The sequence below is a fragment of the Haliotis rubra genome, unplaced genomic scaffold (genome assembly GCF_003918875.1).
Source record: "Haliotis rubra isolate DU_JTF1 unplaced genomic scaffold, ASM391887v1 Scf170, whole genome shotgun sequence".
Lineage (NCBI taxonomy): Eukaryota > Metazoa > Mollusca > Gastropoda > Lepetellida > Haliotidae > Haliotis > Haliotis rubra.
In genome coordinates, this window is record NW_025765670.1 from 794,849 (window position 1) to 814,310 (window position 19,462).

Consider the following 19,462-nt stretch of genomic DNA (forward strand, 5'->3'; position numbering starts at 1 on the left):
ATGAAAATGTTCAACTGACTCAGTATATTTATTTGAATTGACGTTCTATGAACCTGTATATCAGTCGCGTGATTAGAGAGCATCCGATTTAACTGAAACATTTAAATGCGACAACTTTGTCATATATAGAAACGGAAGTGATCATCACGATTCCCTCCGATTATGACGTCATAATCGGCTCTTTTCGCTTTGGCAGAAAGCAACAAGAAACTAAAATGGCGACCCAGGACAGAAGTCCGTCGCTGTTTGCTGGCAAGCCATGGTCAGCAATGGCCGACAGTTGGTCCACAGCTGATGAAAAGGGTAAGTTTAGACATATATCCATCATATATGTCTGTATCAAGGATGTTCATCGATTGTGATCGGCGTAGACACTCTTTGAAAAACTGATGTTCAGTTGATTTCATCGAGGTGAGATTGATGATCACGACAAGTGTCATGTTGAAAATTGTCTTGTTTCTTTTGCAGAATCAGGCGATTCAAAGGAATCAGAAGATAAGGATGACAACAGTGATAGTATGAAACTCCGTAAAGACGGTAAATACCATGGGTTCTTACTACTTGATCGTATTTCTCTGCATTCAAAAATTAGTGAGACATTTTTGACAGCGTGCATTCATGAATAAAATGGGAATAACGCGATTTGTAACATCCGTTCATCTGCATCACCGAGATGAACCTTGATGAAATAAGAGTCCATATGACCAATTATGTTGTTTACTTCTTTTGCCTGCATTACTATCATGTATTTGTGTTGACTGAAATGTTGTTTGACATTTAAAATTGATAGACACCAACATGTGCACATGGCCAAGAAATTTTCAGGAAATACATGTGTGTTCATTTTTACGAATCGTAATCATAAAAATTAATTCTTTTCATTACCACAAACGGTGTATCAAGCATGTTAGTGCTGTTTCAAATTTAGTTAACCCATAATTACACATGTATGGACTGAAACATGACAGAACATCTATACAGTGGCTGAGCTAAAAACGATGTTTTTCCTGATGTTTTGATCCCACAATGAAACCGTCACACATTCTGGTTAATTGATACTGAGATATGAGTATGTTTTACTTCAAAACCAACAGCGTTTCTTACTGTTTCTCATGATATCTGAAACCAGGGAGTCTGATCTTTCTAAACTACTGTTTAGAGCACAAATTAGATCCTAGTCATAAGTGACCTTGATTCTCTAGAAATCATTAAAATTGTTCTTCAAGTAATTATGTCTTATTTGTAATAATTTGATGAATTTGTTAATTATCCCAATTTATTTTGTTTGTCTGTTTCAGATAAATACCTTTTTGGTATTTGTCCCTCCCAAGATGAATTTTACTTGGTTGTCTGTGAAAAATGTAACCAAGTGATCAAACCTCAAGCCTTGAAACGGCATATGGGTAATTATCTGTTATTGTGTTACATTACAGCTTATTCTTAGGATCAGCTGTAAATCTTGTTCAATACCTTGTTACAGTGAATGTGGTGTTAGTAAGAGGGTTTATACAAAATCTTATCTACAATTATTATGTGACTTACTGGCATGAAGATTGCTATTTATACATCCGCTTTGAGTCAAACACATTTCAAACTGAAGTTCAGTAGTTTTAATTCATTTTATGTCATTGATGTTTAAAATCCAACCTGGAAATTCTACAACAACCAATAAAAATATGCTCAAATATGGTTTTAAATTTTACTCTCTCGAGTATTTAATGTTTTGCAATCAGCAGGAGAAATGTATTTCACTATCAGATCATTTGGTTAATGGTCGCCATAGTCACAGGCTATGTCATTGTCATTCGTTTTCAAATTTCCAACATAGTTCATGTTTTATTCGACCGCGTCCGTGGTGTAGTGGTTAGAGCGTCCGCCCGGAGAGCGGAAGGTAGCAGGTTCGATCCCTGGCCGCGTCATACCAAAAGACGTAAAAATATGGTACTTGTTGGTCCCTGCCTGGCGCTCGGCATTAAGGGGTACAACAAGGACTGGTCGGCTCTGAGTCAGTATAATGTGTCTGAGTGGGGTATTCATGCTTCACTGCGGCATGGTATCTCAGTGGGCTAGCACTATAAAACCAGCTTCAGTCTGGGCTAGTACAAGCAGCCGCACATACACGCATGCACGTCGTCATATGAGCAAAATATTCTCCAGCACGACGTTAAACCCAATTTCACCTCACCTCATGACTTGACAGGTTGCAACTTCTGTGAATTAAAGTAATCGTAAATTCTAACCTCTCCATCAATCAAATACACACAGGTAAGTATGCAGGTGAGGTGAAATTGGGTTTAACGTCGTGCTTGAGAATATTTTGCTCTTATGACGACGTGCATGCATGTGTATGTGCGGCTGCTTGTACTAGCCCAGACTTAAGCTGGTTTTATAGTGCTAGCCTACTGAGATACCATGCCGCAGTGGAGCATGAATACCCCACTCAGATTCCGAGCCGACCAGTCCTTATTGTACCCATTAATGCCGAGCGCCAGTCAGGGACCAACAAGTACCATATTTTAACGTCTTTTGGTATGACGCGGTCGGGGATCGAACCCGCGACCTTCCGCTCTCTGGGCAGATGCTCTAACCACTACACCACGGAGGTGGTCTCTAAGTATGCAGAAGAAACTCAATTTTTGTGCATGATCGAGAAAAAAGGTAAGTTATCCATAATATGCCTATTGACAGTGCAACATTTCATAACTCAAATGCCTCTTTATATTGGATTAGTGAATAAAGTAGTAGCACTATTTTCATACAGGGATTGGGTCAATGACATAAATAAGCTCTGATTGGGAGAGACTGAAATAAGCTGCCTGTTTATGTGATCAATATTCACAATATTTAGCCATAACCAATTTGATTGAGCTGATTGTGTACAAATACACAATGAAAATATTAAAAACGTAATAGTGCATCAACAATAAGTAATTACCCAGTGACGCTTTGTCTGCTTGAGTGATGAACACCGCTTGATCATCTTTTTGTATTAATCAAATGCAGGTATCACCTCAAAATAAACAATACAGCAGTGAATGATGCTTGGAAGTGCAGCGTTACACATATAACTGAAACAAAATGTGCATCACAGTTGTGAGCTTATGAAACACCCGGCACATCTGGAGCAGAACATGAACAGAACAAATTTAAGGAGGATTATTTTTTAGAATTTTCACTCGCTGGCTCACAAATACCAAATAGACTGGTTCCATGTGAATAAACTGTGTTCTATACCGTAAGAAAACTGTCAAATATAATATCTGATTAAATACTCAATGGCTCGTAACATTTTCTGCTGTGTGAACAAAACAATATGACATTATGAAGTTGGTTGACAGAGACATGTGAAAAAGCGTGAGGGTCACACATCCAGACATGTAGCACTATTTGTGTCAAAGAAAATGAAGGGCACTTTGAAAGTTGATGAAAAGAGAAGCTGAGTATTGCCTGAGATCACAAGTATTGAGACCCGGGAAGGTCCGGGTTAGAATATTGACCTTCAGTAACACATGCTTGACGTAAGAGGCGACTAACAGGATTGAGTGGTCAAGCTCGCTGACTTGGTTGACACGTGTCATCAATTCCCTATTGCTCAGATCGATGCTCATGCTGTTGATCACTTGATTGTCTGGTCCAGACTCAATTATTACAGACTGTCGCCATATAGCTGGAATATAGCTGAGTGTGGCATAAAACTAAACTCGCTCACTCTCAAGTATTGTGTGTATCAGGATAAGGACTGATGATGCTTCTTGCATCACATGGGGTGGTGAGGTCGCCTAGTGGTTAAAAGTGTTCGCTTGTCACGCCGAAGACCTGGGTTCGATTCCCCACATGGGCACAATATGTGAAGCCCATTTCTGGTGTCCCTTTCTTGATATTGCTGGAATATTGCTAAAGGCAGCACTAAACTCATGCACCCACTCATTTAAGTTTTGAGGACATGGCAAGAATCAGTGAATCATTTCAGTCCTAATGATGACATCACTGTGATGTTTTGGTGAAATATGCAGGAGGAAACACAATCTCACAGCCCATGTGCACTGGCTTTAAGACAGGCAAAGTGTAGTTGCTGTTTGGTAATTATCAAAGCATCCAATCTTGAGATGAATAACTAGTGACAGCATCAATGGCGATATAGGTAGGATACATACTTTCAATTACATGTCATCGGTTCTCAATTGCATAGATCGATTCTCATACTTTTGAGCACTGGATTGTCTGGCCCAGACTTGATTATATAGCCATATAGCTAGAATATTGCTGAGAACAACATTAAACATAAAACGAACAAACACATTCTATGTGGAAAGATAGAGAAAGTGTTGCTTAACTTTTCTCTGTGTGTATTTACACACGCACATGTTATTCCTACAATAATAAACCAGGTGTCATTCTTGGTAAAAACGTTTATTCGACACGTGAAGATCCCGGTTAGAATTGGTCAGTAGCAACCCATGCTTGTCGTAAAAGACGACTAACTTGATCGATGGTCTGGCTCGCTGTCTTGATTGACACATGTCTTTGTATCCCATTTGCGTAGATCGATGCTCATGCTTTTGAGCACTGGACTGTCTGGTCCAGACTCGATTATTTACAGGTCGCTGCCATACAGCTGGAATATTGCTGAGTGCGTCATAAAACTAAACACGCTCACTCACTATAAAGAACCATCACAACCAACAGACTCTAACAAAGACCCAATACCTGTTAGGATCAGTGTCAGAATGTTGGTCTTTCACACAGTGTGCGAAATAGTTTACAAATATTGCTTGACAGTCAGGCTAACTACCTGGAAGATAAACTTTAGTTGGCGATTTGAGGGTGAACTTCAGTATAAAAATCTTGGAGGCTGTCATTATGAACGTGCATCAGCAATCTTCAAGTATCATTTATCTGACTTCATGTTGGGCATTGGGGTTGTCTAGTGGTTAAAGCATTGCTTATCATGCCAAATACCCGGGTTCAATTCCCCACATGGGTACAATGTGTGAAGTCCATTTCTGATGTCCCCGCCATGATATTGCTGGAATATTGCAAAAAGCAGTGTAAAACCATACTCACTCACTCACTTTGTGTCTAATTGCAGTATGTTAGTATTACAATATATGAAATTCCGGGCAATGCTCAGCCCTAGTTATTACATGCCCGTTGTCCTTCCCATGTAGATGAAGAGAAGCTTTGGTTATAGACTGGAAATGTTCCTGAAAATGTTTTCTTGATTTCAACACTCACTTTGGTTGATCACACACTTTCAGTCAGTCTATGCTGCTGTCTAATATCCCCTTCGCATGCATGACATTTACAAATGGAATTAATTTTACACATCTGTAACTGTCCGTACATGTATAAATGTACTGTGCATTCACATGAACATTAACATGATGAACATTAACTGAAGTGTCTAATAATATGATGAACATTAACTAAGGTGTGTAATAACATGGTGATAATTAACTAGGGTGTGCATTAACATGATGAACATTAACTAAGGTGTGAAATAACATGATGATAATTAACTAAGGTGTGCAAAAACATTATAAACATTAACTAAGGTGTGTAATAACATGATGAACATTACTAAGGTGTGCAATAACATGATGAACATTAACTAAGGTTGTAATAACATGATGAACATTAACTAAGGTGTGTAATAACATGATGATAATTAACTAAGGTGTGCAATAACATGATGAACATTAACTAAGGTGTGTAATAACATGATGATAATTAACTAAGGTGTGCAATTACATGATGAACATTAACCCATTCAACACCGTAGGCCGGAAAACCGGCCAAGACGTCACCAGTCCGCAGACACCGTAGGCCGGAAAACCGGCCAGGCAGTAGTCGTATCAAAATTATATATAATTTTAGGAACCTAACTAACATATGATTCATTTATCAAATCTGTCACTTTTCATAATGCCTGAAAACACTTATTACATTTCAAATGGCCATATATAATCGACAGAATTAGAATTATAAACTATTTTTCGCAATGTTATTGAATAAAACGATTCTCGGACACATGCTTCGGCAACGGGTCGACATCAGAGTTGTCAAAGAGCAAAGTAACAATGTTTCGAGATAATAATTACACGAATTGAATAAACGGAAGAATAAAATCAACAACAGTACTCATAAAAGTTGTCAAATGTACGTTACAACTTACTATTTCCATCTTTATTGTGCGATCGTGTAATGTAATTCAAGTGACATCTCGGCTTTCGTTGCTTCGAAATTTATGCTCGGACACAATGTTTAATGCTAAAATATATGCATTAAACTTTCTTGTCACAGGTCATAACCTAGCTCGATATGTCCACTAAGTTCCATAATGTACGCATAGGTGGTGATATTTTGCGTAACATGTTCAGAATAGCAAGATTTTACCCAAAACCTTCGTCTGAACCTGCAGGTTTTCGTTTACGATGACAGTATCCATTGCTGTTATCTGATTGGCTGCCTTAGGTCACGTGTCTGATTTTGACCAATCGCAACCCTTATAGCAGACTGCGGCGAAAAAGCGTCATTAGAAACCAATCTTCATCCAATAAAATCGCTTCTTACAACTGTGAAAATACTCTCGGCAAGGGTACAGTGATATTGTTGATGTTCAGAGCTTTCGAACGATACCCGACATCAAACGATTTGCCTCGCATGTTATTCATATGAGGCTTCGAAAACGTTGGTATTTTCCGTTGTTGTGTCATGTTACCGTGTGGAAAGCAACTGATATCGGGAAATAGGCGACCATACATATTATTTAAGAAATCTTTTTATAATAATTTTCTGATGACGTAAAAATGAAAATATAAAAGAAAAAGGCACGGGCATGTTATGACATGTCACAAATGGAAAAAATCGCCTCATTCTTTGTTTCCTTCGTGGTTTATCTGGACATATAAATGTGTAAGCTTGCATTTTCATTAAAAATTAACTTATTTAAGTTGTAGTCGTATTACTTGAATAATATGATAAAAAATAACTTTCGTATTTATAAACAGTAGGATTAGACCTTTCAAATGGTGTATGATATGTAGTAGTAATAATGATTTACGAGCTGATATTTTCATTGATAAACATAGGCTTCATCTATGACCTCAGAGTCTCTGGGAACTTGGTGTCATGGCAGTAAATGCCTCTGGTTGACTGGTGTTGAAAGAGTTAACTAAGGTGTGTAATAACATGATGATAATTAACTAAGGTGTGTAATAACATGATGATAATTAACTAGGGTTTGTAATAACATGATGAACATTAACTAAGGTGTGAAATAACATGACAGCAGCATAACGTCAGAACTCACTCACTCTCGTGTTGATATACAGTGCATATTTGCACCTGCTCCAGACTAAACACCAAAACGTCTCCTTCCTTATTGGTCCAGTTGTCTGAAGTCAACGACCCAAAACTTTCTCATTTGTTATAACTTTACAGTACATGGACTTGAGGTTTCTTAACTCCTAGTTTTGGAAGTTTTACAGTCACTTGCTGCAGACTGGGGCAGAATATAGGCCTATGAAAATGTCTGGATGAATAACTAAGACAGCATCATTATGCAAGGAAATGTTGAAATTAAGATGTGTTTAGATGTTGCTTTAGATGTTTTTAATGAATATAAGGAATATTGTTCTAGATGAACGTAGGACCTTCATATTTGGATCTTGGAAGAACAGAAATATTTTCTTCCATCAAGATACTTAGTATTTTGGCCGGTCATTCTAAGATGAAGGAATTGTGGGTTCTTGAGCCAATCAAATGTGAGCTTTCTAGAATATGTACACAAAATTCCCTCCCTTACACTTCAATTTGAACATTTTAGTCTTAGCCAAGAAAACTTACACAGAACACAAAGATATGTTTGATTGTACACCCTATTGTAGATCCATGGCACACAAAAACGATAGCATGTATGGTTTATTTTTTGCATTTGGAACTATCCAACTATATTCATTTTCAAGATACAGAACACGTGAAGGTCCGGGTTAGAATGAACCTTCAGTAAGAGGTGAATAACGGGATCGGGTGCTCAGACTAGCTGGCTGGTTGACACATGCCAATTGCGCAGATCGATGCTCATGCTGTTGATCACTGTATTGTCTGGTCCAGACTCGATTATTTACAGACAGCCGCCATATAGCTTGAATATTGCTGAGTGTAGCGTAAAACTAAACTCACTCACTGATTCAAGATACAGAAGTTCAGGACGCTTGTCCAAATATTTAACGAATTCAAAGACTATAGGAACCCCAAGCCTGATTTGGTAACATGAAAGTTAACTTGAAACAACTTCCTATGAACATTTCCCCAGATCATCATTAAGATAATTGCCATATCAGAGTAAAACATGGATTTTAATACGATTGCAAGCAACAACATCAACTAATACAAATACTGCGTAAACCTTCATCAACATACTTATAATGTTTAATTGCTATAATGTATGAACATTAGGGGTGTTTCACAATTCTTGGTTAAAGACATGATATATGTATCACGATACGTAAATTGCTCAGGTTTTTAATACAGGTATCCATTGTTCAGCAGGTAGGAGTGATTGTTAACAGACAAACCTGTTCTTGTATACTTTTAATGCAGTCACATTTTGCATTATGTTTTATCATAAGAGGTAAATCAATCTTGCTGAAATAGTTATCAGGCTTTTTATTGCAAAACTGTTTTATCAGTCCGTTTTTAGTTTTGATACGGAATTAACATTTGAACTATTCCATGGGTAGGCGTGTTGTATTGCCAGGTTTATTTCTGATGTATTGCTGCATGAGTTTAGTGTGGTGCCACTTGTTGAGAAGGTATGTTTTACTGGAGGACTGACTGACTAACTGAGTTTGGTTTTACGCCGCTTTTAGCAATATTCCAGCAACATCACGGCGGGGGACACCAGAAATGGGCTTCACACATTGTACCCATGTGGGGATTCGAACCCGGGTCTTGGCGTGACGAGCCAACGCTTTAACCACTAGGCTACCCCACCGCCTCTTTAACTGGAGGAACCTTTGTGATGCCAAATTATCTGATTGAGAGGGGAGGTACTGCCAGGCTGACAATCAGGTTAATTTCTCGGTTTCCATCTCTTCTAGCAAGTCGATCTGATGCATCATTTTACGCTTGCCAGTTTAGAAAGGATTAGCGAAACAATGGCAGTGGGGGATTAAATCTGGGGGACATGTCAAAAAACTTTTGGGGAAAAGTTATTTACTGTTGATAGTACATACATTCACGAATGCCAGGAATGTCTCTTCTTAAACATTGCTCTTAAACATGTAACCTTGATGTACTAATATTCTTCCTCCACGATGGGACGGAATGAACTTCTAACTCGCTGAAGTGATGTTAATCACTGGTTTCTCTGGTCCAGACTTGATTAACTACAAACCGTCAAATAGCTGGAAATTTGCTGAAACAATAGGGGTGGGTATTGCAGATAATTATCGTATTGCGATATTTTGCGATGTGAAAACATGTATTGCGATATGTATTGCAATATATTGCATGAAGTATTTTTAAACAAAAACTACTTATAATCGAGTTAATGGTTGATTCATAGAGCAAAAACACAGCAAAATCACAATGCTTGATTAAGCTTTAATAACAACTTTTAATCATAATAAACTAGAATTGTGAATATTTGGCACAAATGAAACAAGGAAATATCCGAAGATTTCTGAGTGTTACGAAGTTTTCCGAATGCAAGTCAAAACACCGGTTTTCGATCAGCGTATCGCAATACGTATCGTTTTCATGTCTGAACCGATAAATACCGGTAAACCTGTTATATGGCGCAGCCCTATGAAACAACAAACAAAAAACTAACATATTTGGGGGTAAACCACCTCTGTTGAACATGCAGAAATTGTTCAAGACATGCTTCCGATCTTGATTCTTGTTTCATTCATCTGTGAGAGCAGCACCAAGTTTACCATGAGTGTAGGGTAGATTTTGAGGTTGACGTACACATTTGCCAATGACATCCCAGACATGCTGAATGGAGGAAAGGTTAGGGCTGAATAGGGCAGTGCGGTAGCCTAGTGGTTAAAGCGTTCGCTCGTCACGCCGAAGACCCGGGTTCGATTCCCCGTATGGGTACAATGTTTGACACTTTTGGTGTCCCACGCCGTGATATTGCTGGAATATTGCTTAAAGCGGCGTAAAACCATACTCACTCACTGACTAGGGCTGAGTAATGACCATGGCGTAACGTGGATGTTTGGCTGTTAGGGGAATTAGGTCACCATCCTGGCTCGATTAACATGTGCAGCAGCATCTTGAAAGATGAAACCTCACCAAACACCTTCCTGCAGAATGGCACCATGAGTAATGCAGGGATGTAGTCCCAATAGTATTCACCAGTAGTGTTCACAGTGCCACAGATAATGTTATTATGTAGCCTCTTCAGTATAACAATTCTGCTTTAAAATGTTAACATCCATAGAGTGAGTCAGTGGGTTTGGTTTTATGCCTCACTCAACAATATTGAAAGCTATATGACGTCAGTCTGTAAATCTTCAAGTCTGGACCAGACAATCCAATGATCTTCAGCATGAGCATCAATCTACGCAATTAGGATAAGATAACATGTGTCAAGCAAGTCAGCAAGCCTGACCTGTTAATCACCTCTTACAACAAGCATGGATTGTTGAAGACCAATTCTAACCCGGGTTTTCACGGGTCACCAAGTCAATGCTTGATTCTAAACAGAATTTGATGCACAGGGAACTTAAATCATGAACTATAGCGTTCACATGAACTCACCCTAATCGTCAGATACCACAGTAAGAAATATTCACATGATAGGCGTGGTGGAGTATTATTGGGACTAATTTGTTTCATCCCTTTGGTAGAAAGCATTGAATAGTGGAAGAACTCATCCTTGGCCATTGTGATTTTAAGGTACATGACAAATAGGGTGTGACCCTTCAAATGGTAAAGCTAATAGACATTAAATACTTGTATGTCTAAATATATCATGATAATGTCTGTCAATGTACAAATCTTGTCAGTAATGTTTGTTTGGGAATGGCATCTTTTTTGAAAAGCACTGACCAAATGAAACTGATCACGTCACGTCTTTCATGACCAAACAACCTGATCAGTGTATATTTAGAGAGGGTTTCAAATTTTAAACAGACTGAATATATATACATGATATATACATCATTATTTATGTTTGGCTGTAAATTCCATGTTTTGCAACGATTAGTGACAGGCTGCTGTCATTTGGATGGAATACTGCTTCTGAAGCGGAATTAAAGAGGCATTAATAATAAACTTGAAGTGTGAATATTTTGTAGAAAGTTCCTTATCAGATGACTCGAACTGATAAATAGCTGGACATTTGCATAAGTTGTCGGATAGAAATTGTACCAAACTTTGTTTGTCTTTGAGAAGGTTATTAAACGTTTACGTTTTTTTAGTATTCTGAAATTTAAGTTTGTGATACAACGATGGATCTTATGATCATATTTATCTTCAGGTACCAATGATACCATGCATGTGCACACACACACACACACACACACACACACTAACACTAACACTAAAACACACATACACTAACATGCAAGTGCTCGCATGGCAGCACAGACAAAAGTGCCTTTTGTACTGTCAAGGATATACATGCATGCTGATTTTAAATAGCTGTAAAAAGGGGGTCAAAATGACTATTCATTCAGAAGTAGATAAAACACAAGCTGTTTATGTATGAAATGTGTTCTGTGAACCAATATTAATTGGTACCTTGGTGCATTCTGTCTCGTTCTTGCCTTGACTACCAACTTGATGGGATGATTACCATCAATGATAAATCAAAATAAGGTTACGGAACAGCTTGGTAATCGGTGTTATGAATATTCAACAGCATTTCTTATTAAACCAGGATATCACCTGTATTATGTAAGAAATACCCTACATAGTAAATTTAGAATGCAATGATAAACAAAGAAATGTATTTACAGGGAAAGCTAATTTATGTAATATTTCCGGTAAAGATTTTCGTGGACTTTTCCCCTGAAGGCGCATACACGCCACGTGTGCTGGGTCTCTGCTTGTGGAGTTCTGGGTTTGAATCCAAGATCAGTTCTTGGTAATGAACTTTATTGGCTGTATCCACGAGTTTCACGAGCCCTATAGTTTAAAGACAGCTCCAAATCTAAAATTGGCAACTCCTATCAACACTCACGGGGCTTCACTATCAACCAGGGTGCTTCACAAGTGGTGGTCGCCCAACGCTTTCATGTTCATCCATCCACTATTGCTCGTCTCAGACACCGTTTCAACACCACTGGAACAGTTGCCGATCGATGCAAACATGGTGCGCCACCTGTGACAACCACTGCTCAAGACCGTCAAATCCGACTTTAGCACCTGCGCAACAGGTTCCAGACAGCTGTTGATACAGCAAGGGAAACTGTTGAGACTCCTCAACGTCGTATCAGCCCACAAACAGTCTGAAGATGCCTGGCTGCTTTTGGTATACGCTGTTGTCGACCTTACCAAGGTCAGATTTTACTGCATCGACTTGCCAGACAGCGATGGGCAGCAAATCAGGGGTACCTGGGTAACACTCTATGGCGTGATGTCATCTTCTCTGATGAATCCCGATTCAACATCAGTTTTCCTGATGTACGTCACCGCATTTACCAACGTTGAGGTGAACGTTTTGCCCATAACGGCGTTCAGGAATGGGATCGTTTTGGGGTTGGTGGCGTCATGGTATGGGGTGCTATCAACGTCAACTTCCGGTTTGTGGTGGTTCAAGGCAACCTAAATGCTCAACGTTATGTTGACAGTGTCCTTCATCCAGTGTTTCTCCTTTTGCTGGAGTCCACCTGGAGAACAGAAGGTCGCGGGTTCGATCCCTGACCGCGTCATACCAAAAGACGTTAATATATGGTACTTGTTGGTCCCTGCCTGGCGCTCGGCGTTAAGGGGTACAACAAGGACTGGTCTGCTCGGAGTCAGTATCATGTGTCTGAGTGGGGTATTCATGCTTCACTGCGGCATGGTATCTCAGTGGGCTAGCACTATAAAACCAGCTTCAGTCTGGCCTAGTACAAGCAGCCGCACATACACATACACACGTATGCACGTCGTCATATGAGCGAAATATTCTCAAGCACAACGATAAACCCAATTTCACCTCACCTCACCTTTTGCTGGCTCGACATTGCATCTGTGGACAGCTGGTCTTTCAGCATGACAACGCCCATCCCCGCACTGCAAGGTTAACAAGAGACTTTCTGCAAAATCAGCATGCCTGTGTTAGTGATTGGCCTGCAATGTCTCCAGACATGAACCCGATTGAACACCTGGAACTTGGACAACGGGTTCGAACTCAACTCGTGCCACCACGAACTGTTGCAGAGTTGGCACAGGCACTTCAACATCATTGGCAAGCAATCCCACAATGTGTTTTGAGACGTTTGTGTAAGTCCATGCCTCAGCAGATTCAGGCGTGTCAGGGCTCAGGGTGGACATACCCGATATTGAATCTTGCTGACCCCTGCTGTGTTCTGTGACTCTCAGACGTTTCTGAGTTGTGCCTTTGTAATGGATTATTCCATGACATTGTCCATAAATGTTTGTCAAATTGATTTTTCCTTGTTATATGCATCTTTGATACAATTTGTTACAGTAAATAAGCTTTGAATTGGAAATTGCGTTTTTAATGGCTTTGAGTATAGATGGAAACAAGTGGATGATGGGGTTTGATTTTGAAAATTTACGTGGAAAGTATCAACATAACAATGGCTCCATAACAGTCCAGACTAATCTATAGAGTGATTTGACACTTGCTGATTGGTTTGTCATCAGTTGATTTTGTATTGATCTGATGTTGAGGAGGTGTGGAGCTAGCACTAAAACATGTGCTTCACTATCAACCAGGAAGTGCTCTGCCACAAGTCACCCCTATAGATTACAGTAAACACCACACCAGTAAGTCTGAAAGCATTCATTAATGTTTACATCATCCGAAATCTTTTTTAAGAGATATGTTAAAATTGTGGTTATGTCAAAAATGTATCAATGTCAGATATTAATGAGTGTTTTAGGATTCATATTGTTCTGTTTATATTCAGTTTAAATTCGTACTTGTTTACAATTAGTAAATGTCTTAGAACACAAACTGTGACCATAACATTTTTCAATTTTGGTGAGAACTACTTGTCCTTAAACTTTGTCACCTGTGAGTGAGTTTAGTTTTACGCCACACTCAGCAAAATTCCAACTATATGGCAGCGGTCTGTAAAAAATCAAGTCTGGATCACACAATCCAATGATTAGCACCATGAGCATCGATCTACGCAAGTCAGTGAGCCTGGCCACTCGATCCCTTTTGTCGCCTCTTACGACAAGCGTAGGTTGCTGAAGACCGGAAACCTGGATCTTCACAGGTGCCCAGCATTTGAAAATATGATATCCCTATGCAGTGTTTGAGGGATATTGGGATCTTTGATTGGCTTATAGGGGGGCGGTGGGGTAGCCTAGTGGTCAACGCCAGAGACCCGGGTTCAAATCCCCACATGGGTACAATTTGTGAAGCCCATTTCTGGTGTCCCCCGCCGTGATGTTGCTGGAATATTGCTAAAAGTGGCGTAAAACCAAATTCAGTCAGTCAGCAGTGATTGGCTTATACTGTTTTAAGCAGAGATCCAGTATATGGATTATAAGCGGTGGGCAACTGGCTAAGGCGCCATGCTAGTGATCCAGCAAGATTGAGGTGTCGGGATTGAGCCCACCTGTGACCGGGTGCAAAAACGTTGGAGTCAACTTTGTGTGCAGACCCACAAATCCGTTGGTATATGACCAGATGGTGGCCACATGAATACTTTCAAACACATAGTTGCGGGTACAGCAACGTGCAGTAAACAAAGTACTGTGACTATGTGTTCCAGTCCACCCAGCTGTGAATGGGTACCTTGTAGGGATGGGGAAAGCCGCAATAACTCAGTGCGCCTTGTGACTGCAAGAGTTGTATGATCCCCAGGGAGTTGAGATTGATAATACGTTGTGCTGTTGAGATTGACATCAAATGAACGAGGGATAAAGTACCAGCGCCTTGAGCATGTACTAGTTGCGTGGATATGTGCGCTATATAAATATCCTAAAATAATAAAAATAAATAAATTATCATAGTTATAGAAAAGTTTAAACTTCTTAGTTTTTGCTTGTCATGACTATAATGTGTATTGAGTGGCCATAATGTCTGTCATGTAATATTGCTAAGAGCTGTGTACTCACTCACTTACTATTTCCAGGTGTGGCTTTGTTATGTTGTTCTTTGTCCAGAACAGTTGGCGGAAAATGCTTTCCTTATCAAACAAGGATATGCTAAAAATAGGCTGACTTCTTCTCAGAAACTGTCAACTGAGGAAGTTAAACATGACCATTTAGAGAATCTCATTCGAGTGCCGTATTTCATAATAAAGCAACATGATCGAATATCCATGGCTCTTCATTATGGAACTGTCAATCAACACCCAGTCACCCAAGTGAGATAACCTGAGCAAGTGTCTTGGATGATACAACAGATTTGGTACCTTTTTATTGTACATGAAAAGTCATTTGGTTATTTCCAAAGAAGTCTGGATCGATTAAAAGCAAACCCTACTATGTAAATACCTCTTCAGATAATGAGTTGACATGGCTAGTTAGCATACATTGTACAAGATAGTGCTGAACACCTTGTGTGTAAAAGTACATAGTATTTTTTCTGATACTGTCGTATTTGTGGCAGGTGAAGAAAACATATCAAGTCGATCCGGGGAGTCCAGTCATGATATTTATGTTGAAACTGACATATTGAATACATGTACCACTGAAGGAGATGTTACAACAAATTTGATAAGATTTTATTCTACATAGTCTTTTTGGGGACCTTTGTCATGGTTTAAATGTTCCTTTGATGAATCGCTGAAACAGATAGTCTGAGCAATTAAAAAATGTGATGTTAATACTTGTTTCTATACCAAACCTTCACTATGTAGGTATCTATTGTCATCATTTGCAACCAGGAGTAGTATTAACATAAGTTATTTCTTGTTTAGGAGATGGGGTAGCCTAGTGGTTAAGTGTTCACTCGTCACACCGAACACCCAGGTTCTATTCTCCACATAGATATGTGTGGAGCCCATTTCTGGTTTCCCCTGCCGTGATATTGCTGGAATATTGCTAAAAGCGGTGTAAAACTAAACTTACTCACTATTACTTGTTTTCCAATCAAGTTCACTTAATATACCACTGACAGTATGCTAATTCAAAAATTAACCAGCTGTCAGAAATGGTTGCTCCTTTTCTACTCGACCATGTCGATATGTGAAAATGAATTGCAGAGTAATGCAACAATAAGTTCCTTTCCGTCACTGTAGAAGTTTGATAAGAGACTATTTCCGTGGTGGAACACAAATCATCTATTTGTCTTTGTTGTTGTCTTGAAGTATTGCAGATGTTGAATCGTCAGCTATAGGATTATGAATTAAAATATTCCCCCCAAGGAGACTGAAACCCAGACATTTAATGTCAGCTATAGGATTATGAATTAAAATATTCCCCCCAAGGAGACTGAAACCCACACATTTAATGTCAGAAAAGTGGAATGAGATAGCGCTCGAATTTGACCTATTTTCAAGAAACTTCCTGGATGTGTAAAAACATTGAAGAAAAAATCTAGTCACTTCCTGCAACGAGCAGGTGTGTATATTAGGACAGGTATTCAGGTGTGACCTTTTGGCCCTCTTTTTTTTCCCTCCCCTTACTGTCTCTCCCACCTCCCCCTCCTTTCTCCCCTTGTAAGTACTGCTTGAGTGACCATGCAAGACATCTTCCCTGTCCACTTAGTCCACAATAGCCTTGTCCATCAACATAGCTCCATCACACCTGCCATTGTCATGGCTCGCCTTCTGTCTACAGAGTGCATGAGGACTGTATTTCTTTTGTTGGGTTAAAGTCCTTGATTTATACATCCATAGTGTTGTGATGAGTTAGTTAATGAGATGAGTTCACTGAAGCAGATAGATAAATATTAGTGTGTCTTTGATATTGTATTAAGTGTGAACAGTGTTATATCTTCAGGGGAACACTGTCATTGTGGAATTGGTTTAAATTTACAGGAAACTTATCTTTTTAAGAAGAAGACGTAATAGGTTTTCATGATATGATTCTTGTTTGTGTGGACAAGTGCACTAAACATGTCCAATGAAATGCTAACATGCAGAGTTTAACGTCTTGAAGTGGCTGGTATAGTCTGTTTGCAGTGAAAACGTACTGATGAATTTCACTTTAAAAAAAAATGTAAATCAGATAAAGTGAAATTAAGATTGCAAATCCTCATAATTTTACCTTGCCAATTGAACATTTAAATCTCAGAATTTTATTCAACTTAGGATAAAAGTTGTTTAACAAACGATCATAGATTCAAATCGCTATCATTGGTTTGTATTACAAGGGGGTAAGGGCAGTAGATGGAACAGTGAAACAAATGCACGTGCGGTACGTGATGAGCGTTAACTTAAACCAACCATACTTGTTCTTGGTGTTTCATTTAATGTGCATACCCCTTTGTAATGCAAACCAAAGATAGCGATTTGAATCTATGATCGTTTGTTAAACAACTTTTATCCTCAGTTGAATAAAATTCTGAGATTTAAATGTTGGTAAAGGTGAAATTATGACGATTCGCAATCTTAATTTCTCTTTATCTGATTTACATTTTTGTTTAAAGAGAAATCCAACGGTACGTTTTCACTGCAAACAGACTGTAGAAGCTGTTATGATGAAGATGAAATATTTTTATGAATAGACAATTTCTTTATGCAATAGATACATCTATTGAGAACACACCATGTAAACCTTGAAGAGCATTTAGAAGTGGAATGCATATGAAAAGCATGATTTATGGATGTCAACTTCTTTATTGTGAATAACATGACGTTTCGGAATATTACTGAAAGCGGTGTGAAACTAAATTCACTCACTCAATTACTCAATACAAAGCATGCAAGAAACACGGAAAAGACATGTTCATATCCATCTGTGTGTATATCTAGTCGGGCTGTTCTGATTCACTGGTGTATTCGGTAAACCGAACCCTATCCCTTCATAAATTCAATTCAGTACATGACTAAAATATGTATGAATTTTTTAAGGAGTGTAAAATATTTAACTTGAATGTTATTTATCGAAATGGAATATGGTAAATGGATTTTATCTATGCCAGTCAGGATGTTGTCAACATTGTTATATTTAATTCGACAGTAATGTGCCTGAGAATATCCAGGTTAGAACTGGTCTTCAGTAACCCATGCTTCTTGTAAAAGGCAACTAATGGGATTGGATGGTAAGGCCTTGGTTGACACATATCATCGTATCCCTGTTGTGTAGATCGATGCTTGTGATGTTGATCACTGCATTGTCTGGTCCAGACTTGATTATTTACAGACCGTCGCCATATAGCTGAAATATTGCTGGGTGTGCAGGGGTGGAAATAACTTTAGAATTGCTTGTGTACTCCGGTACAGTGGCATGTGTAAAATCACTTGCCCTGATAATTTTTCCACTATACCGGCCGATTTTCTTGCTGATTTTTTAAATAAACGACATAATTAACATTGGAAAGTCAACTGGACGCCGGTACAGCATGATATAGAAATTTGCTTGCCCGACAGAAAAAAACACTGGACTGGGGCGTCGGGCAATGGGTTATTTCCACCCCTGGTGTGGTGTTAAACAACAAACCACCTATTTTGACTGTGATATGGTAACTGGACATTGTCATGGTAAATTAGCACGGTCAGCAAGGTAAAACAAATCAAATAATTTATTTTGTTATTGTTTCGCTGAATTTATTGAATAACACAACTGCCGACTTGCATTTGTTAGATAATATTCACATTTACTACCCAACTATTTGTGATGTATATCCTATTCATGACACGGTGGATTCGTAACAGCCCAAATATGTAGTACCAACTCTGTACTCGAATGGCCTTGTGTTTGGTTGTTATTTGTCAACCAGGGATTCTTATGATGCTTGTGTTCATGAATATTCAGAAGTACAAATGAAATACAGATGTTTGTTTTTTCTGGTCATGTAGCTATGTTAATTTCAGAATACATAATTCAGCGTAACGTTTCATATCGTGACATAAGCTGCTCTGGAAGATTTGTTGATGCGATGGAATCTAATTTGTCAAAACAAATTTATGTCAACCATTATACCTTGTCCGTATTTGAAGCGTCCATTCTTGCGTCAGTGAGTTTTAAATTTTGGGGTTAAAATTCAAGGACCTGTTTCCTCCGAATGTTTTAAATAGTGTTCAGTCAAATGGAACAGAAATGTGCACAGCTGGCTAAACTGGTATTTGTATTATTGTGTGATAGGTTGTGCAAGGATGATTTCCACACTGTAAGTTGCCTTCATTTCTCCATGCGGATATTTTCC

The 19,462-nt window shown here is 38.8% G+C and overlaps 1 protein-coding gene across 1 annotated transcript in view; it reads left to right on the top strand.

Annotated features, from left to right (window-relative positions):
* Window positions 1–199: 199 nt before the first annotated feature.
* Window positions 200–19,462, top strand: part of LOC124272525 (ataxin-7-like protein 1) — a 33,416-nt gene continuing 14,153 nt past the window's right edge. The window contains exons 1-3 of the mRNA XM_046707734.1: window positions 200–303; window positions 469–537; window positions 1,299–1,403. Of these exons, the coding sequence (XP_046563690.1) occupies window positions 216–303; window positions 469–537; window positions 1,299–1,403 (262 nt within the window). The 5' untranslated portion in view covers window positions 200–215. The remainder of the gene's footprint in view (window positions 304–468; window positions 538–1,298; window positions 1,404–19,462) is intronic.